General features: G+C 48.5%; 1 protein-coding gene across 1 annotated transcript; it reads right to left on the bottom strand.

Annotated features, from left to right (window-relative positions):
* Window positions 1–403: 403 nt before the first annotated feature.
* On the bottom strand, window positions 404–1750 carry LOC124716781 (serine/threonine-protein phosphatase 6 regulatory ankyrin repeat subunit A-like). The gene has a single exon (XM_047243328.1). It carries the CDS (start codon window positions 1748–1750, stop codon window positions 404–406), a length of 1347 nt encoding a protein of 448 aa, XP_047099284.1.
* Between the last annotated feature and the right edge of the window lie 3994 nt (window positions 1751–5744).

Here is a 5744-nt window from a genome sequence, read left to right as displayed (position 1 = left end):
AGTATTATTATTTCACCTTTTTAAAAAAAGTTGACATGTTCCACATCCACGAGGATCTCCTCATCACGGATCTATGGAACGAAAAAATAATCTAATCTAATCAATCTAAAAAAGCGCCACTATAGCTGGCAGCATGATGTAGAAATGTGATACGAGACTTGTCGTTTACTCAAACTATTGCTCCATCCTCGAGGTGATTTTTTACGCAGTGCATAGAACTAGAACGTGCTGCATAGTGCAGTGGAGTGACGCTCTCGACATTCTGTACGTGAATATTGGCTGTGTCACGGACACCAACTGCTCGATGCTGTTTCAGAGTAAGTCTCAGCTTCACACAATAGCCTGACGCACTCTCCTCGACCAGATCCGGCAGTAAAGTAAGGTGCCATGTGACCATCTTGATTCACTCGTTCGATGCCTGCCCCGGGCTCGAGCAACGGTCTCCCACATTCAGTACAGAATCCCAAAGACTCTTCATAATCTCATTGTCACTGTAACCGAAGGCTAACTGCAGTGGTGTATCACCATTGTTGTCTATCTGGTTCATGTCAGCTCCTGCCTCCACCAGTACCCTGGCGCAAGCCGTAGGGCCTCCTTTTGTCGCCCAGTGTAGCGGTGTCCTACCGGCATCATCCTTCGCCTGGGCATCTGCGCCCGCCTCGAGGAGGTCCCTCACAGAGCCGAGGTAGCCGACCTGCGCGGCCAAGTGCAGCGCCGTCTTTCCGTCGGCGTTCCTCGCTGCCACGTCCGCCTTCGCGTCCACCAGCTGCCTGACACACTCGGGCGTGACTGTGCGCGCCGCCTCGTGCAGAGCAGTGTCACCATTGTTGTCTCTCTCGTCCACATCAGCTCCTCCGTCCAGCAGTACCCTGACGCAGGCTGGAGAGAATCCTATCACCGCCCAATGTAGCGGTGTCCTACCAAAACCGTCCTTCTCCCGGATGTCTGCGCCTCCTTTCAGGAGGTGCCTCAGACAGTCTGGGCTGCATCTCCGTCCGGCCAAATACAGCGCGGTGAAACCGTAAGCGTTCTTCGCCTTCACGTCCGCTTTCGCTTGCACCAGCTGCCTCACGCACTCTGCGTTACCTCTGTCCGCCGCCACATGCAGAGGTGTGTCCAGGGTGTCACTCACTGGACTGTGCTGAGCGCCTGCACTTAACAGGTGTTTCAAACATTCCTCGTCGCCATTCCGTGCAGCATAGTACAGCGCTGTGAAGCCATTCGCATCTGCCGATTCCAGGTTTTCGGCTGCATTGGCCAGCAACCTGACACATTCTGCGTTCCTCCTGATGGTTGCCACGTGCAGTGGCGTGCAGCATTCAGAGTCCTGTGCGAGGGCGTATGCGCCAGCCTCCAGCAGTAGCTTCACACTCTGGTCCCTGCCGGTCGCTGCCGCACAGTGCAGTGGAGTTTTGCCTTTCTTGTCTCTCAAACTGACGTCAGCACCTGCAGAATGTAGCAATTTTACACATTCCACGTTACCAGATTTTGCTGCCAAATGTATTGCTGATTCACCCCGATTGTTCTGCAGATTGACGCCGGCTCCGGCTCCGATCAGTTGCCTTACACGTTCGCAGTCGCCTCTTCTTGCCGCTTCGTGCAACGTCGCCTCACCAACTGAGTTGAGGCGCACGACTCCATCGCCTGCTGCTGTCAGCTGCTGGAGTGCGCTGTTGCCAAACCCCTCTTCACGAAGAGGCACCCGTCTGCTCTTGTCCAGTCGACTGGTTCCACTGGCGGCCTGGTGCATCTCCAATGCTGGAGACTCAACAGTTGTTGAATTTCTCTTCAGGTCTTCTACTTTAAACGTAAGCAGCTTCAAGATCTGTAAGTAGTAATGAGGTATTAGAATGAATACAGCAATACTAGTCATCATTTTTTTTATATGTACAAATTAGAAAAAAATAGCCATTGGCCCTCTACCAGAAATATACACTACTGGCCATTGAAATTGCTACACCACGAAGATGACGTGCTACAGACACTAAATTTAACCGACAGGAAGAAAATGCTGAGATATGCAAATGATTAGCTTTTCAGAGCATTCACACAAAGTTGGCGCCGGTGGCGACACCTACAACGTGCTGACACGAGGAAAGTTTCCAACTGATTTCTCATACACAAACAGCAGTTGACCGGTGTTGTCTGGTGAAACGTTGTTGTGATGCCTTGTGTAAGGAGGAGAAATGCGTACCATCACGTTTCCGACTTTGATAAAGGTCGGATTGTAGCCTATCACGACTGCGGTTTGTCGTATCGCGACATTGCTGCTCGCGTTGGTCGAGATCCAGTGACTGTTAGCAGAATATGGAATCGATGGGTTCAGGAGGGTAATATGGAACGCCGTGCTGGCTCCCAACGGCCTCGTATCATTAGCAGCCGAGATGACAGGCATCTTATCCGCATGGCTGTAACGGATCGTGCAGCCACGCCTCGATCCCTGAGTCAACAGATGGGGACGTTTGCAAGACAACAACCATCGGCACGAACAGTTCGACGACGGTTGCAGCAGCATGGACTATCAGCTAGGAGTCCATGGCTGCGTTTAGCCTTGACGCTGCATCACAGACAGGAGCGCATGCGATGGTGTACTCAACGACGAACCTGGGTGCACGAATGACAAAACGTCATTTTTTCGGGTGAATCCAGGTTCTGTTTACAGCATCATGATGGTCGCATCCGTGTTTGGCGACATCACAGTGAACGCACATTGGAAGCGTGTATTCGTCATCGCCGTACTGTCGTATCACCCAGCGTGATGGTACGCGGTGCCATTGGTTACATGTCTCGGTCACCTCTTTTTCTCATTGACGGCACTTTGAACAGTGGACGTTACATTTCAGATGTATTACGACCTGTGGCTCTACCCTTCATTCGATTCCTGCGAAACCCTACATTTCAGCAGGATAATGCACGACCGCATGTTGCAGGTCCAGTACAGGCCTTTCAGGATACAGAAAATGTTCGACTGCTGCCCTGGCCAGCACATTCTCCAGATCTGTCACCAACTGAAAACGTCTGGTCAACGGTAGCCGAGCAACTGGCTCGCCACAATACGCGTCACTACTCTTGCTGAAGTGTGGTATCGTGTTGAAGCTGCACGGGCAGCTGTATTTGTACACGCCAACCAGGCTCTGTTTGACTCAATGTGCAGGCGTATCAAGGCCATTATTACGGCCAGAGGTGATTGTTCTGGGCACTGATTTATCAGGATCTATGCACCCAAGTTGTGTGAAAATGTAATCACATGTCAGTTGTAGTATAATATATTTGTCCATGTAATACTCGTTTATCATCTGCATTTCTTCTTGGTGTAGCAATTTTAATGGTCGTAATATCAACTACGTAAATAATAAGGGTCGATCGAAAAGTTTCTGGTCGAAGGTCATACAGTGCATAATTGGTCTGCGAATCACCCAAAATCGCCATGAGAATTGAGGCAACTATCCTAGCGACGCAGCATGTTGAACATACCCCCTTGGTAAAACACTATGTTCTGCTGCTGCATGAAGACGTCCGCAACTGCCTGACATACATTCTTGTCCGAGAGGAACTGTCGACCTTTCATGGCGTTTTCTAAGGTACCAGACGCGTAATAATAACATAAGGGCTCTAGGGAGTGTGCTCGAGTGTCTTACCGTTGTCCATAATGCATTAGGCTGGCCATCCATACCGACCGGCGGCGTGTGTCGAATCGCGACCGGCACGGAATGTGGCGCAACATTCCACAGCGGTCGTTTCGACAGTCGTGCTGCCCCCAAACACATTCTTTTTTCTCCAATAGATGTCTATCGGTGTTCGTCCTTCGGCAGTCAAGAAAAGAATAATAGCTCGTCGGTTCTGTTTGGACGTATTTGGTAATAACGTCGCCGTATTTCACGTTTCCGCATTTACTGCACTCACGTTGGAAAGCCGTGAATCCCACACTTATATCTTGCCTATACGTCGGCGCTTATACAGGGTGGTCCATTGATCGTGACCGGGCCAAATATCTCACGAAATAAGCGTCAAACGAAAAAATTACAAAGAACGAAACTCGTCTAGCTTGAAGGGAGTAACCAGATGGCGCTATGGTTGGCCCGCTAGATAGCGCTGCCATAGGTCAAACGGATATCAACTGCGTTTTCTAAAATAGGAACCCCCATTTTTTATTACATATTCGTGTAGTACGTAAAGAAATATAAATGTTTTTTTCGCTTTGTGATAGATGGCGCTGTAATAGTCACAAACGTATGAGTACGTTTTATCACGTAACATTCCGCCAGTACGGACGGTATTTGCTTCGTGATACATTACCCGTGTTACAACGGACCGTTTACCAATTGCGAAAAAGGTCGATATCGTGTTGATGTATGGCTATTGTGATCAAAATGACCAACGGGCGTGTGCTATGTATGCTGCTCGGTATCCTGGACGACATCATCCAAGTGTCCGGACCGTTCGCCGGATGGTTACGTTATTTAAGGAAACAGGAGGTGTTCAGCCACATGTGAAACGTCAACCACGACCTGCAACAAATGATGATGCCCAAGTAGGTGTTTAAGCTGCTGTCGCGGCTAATCCGCATATCAGTAGCAGACACATTTCGCGAGAATCGGGAATCCCAAAAACGTCGGTGTTGAGAATGCTACATCAACATCGTTTGCACCCGTACCATATTTCTATGCACCAGGAATTGCATGGCGACGACTTTGAACGTCGTGTACAGTTCTACCACTGGGCACAAGAGAAATTACGGGACGATGACAGATTCTATTTAGCGACGTAGCGTCATTCACCAACAGCGGTAACGTAAACCGGCATAATATGCACTATTGGGGAACGGAAAATCCACGATGGCTGCGACAAGTGGAACATCAGCGACCTTGGCGGGTTAATGTATGGTGCAGCATTATGGGAGCAAGGATAATTGGCCCCCATTTTATCGATGGCAATCTAAATGGTGCAATGTATGCTGATTTCCTACTTTATGTTCTACCGCTGTTACTATGAGATGTTTTACTGCATGACAGAATGACGATGTACTTCCAACATGATGGATGCCCGACACATAGCTCGCGTTCGGTTGAAGCTGTACTGAATAGTATATTTCGTGACAGGTGGATTGGTCGTCGAAGCACCATACCATGGTCCGCACGTTCACCGGATCTGACGTCCCCGGATATTCTTTCTGTGGGAAAAGTTGAAGGTTATTTCCTATCGTGATCCACCGACAACGCCTGAGAACATGCGTCTGCGCATTGTCAATGCATGTGCGAACATTACGGAAGACGAACTACACGCTGTTGAGAGGAATGTCGTTCCACGTATTGCCAAATGCATTGAGGTTGGCGGACATCATTTTGAGCATTTATTGCATTAATGTGGTATCTACAGGTAATCACGTTGTAACACCATGCGTTCTCAGAAATGAAAAGTTCATGAAGGTAAATGTATCACATTGGGACAACCGATAAGTTCACAAAGGTACATGTATCACATTGGAACAACCGAAATAAAATGTTCAAACGTACCTACGTTCTGTATTTTAATTTAAAAAACCTTCCTGTTACCAACTGTTAGTCTAAAATTGTGAGCCTTATGTTTGTGACTATTACAAAGCGAAAAAAGTGGTCCAAGTAAAACATTCATATTTCTTTACGTACTACTCGCATATGTAATGAAAATGCGGGTTCCTATTTAAAAAATGCAGTTGAGATCCGTTTGACCTATGCCAGCGCCATCTAGCGGGCCAACCATAGCGC

The sequence above is a fragment of the Schistocerca piceifrons genome, chromosome 9 (genome assembly GCF_021461385.2).
Source record: "Schistocerca piceifrons isolate TAMUIC-IGC-003096 chromosome 9, iqSchPice1.1, whole genome shotgun sequence".
Lineage (NCBI taxonomy): Eukaryota > Metazoa > Arthropoda > Insecta > Orthoptera > Acrididae > Schistocerca > Schistocerca piceifrons.
This window is presented reverse-complemented; position numbering and strand designations above follow the sequence as displayed.

Bases quoted from the DNA above. Each gene is read 5' to 3' on its own strand.
- LOC124716781 (XM_047243328.1), bottom strand. From the start codon at position 1,750: ATGCACCAGGCCGCCAGTGGAACCAGTCGACTGGACAAGAGCAGACGG.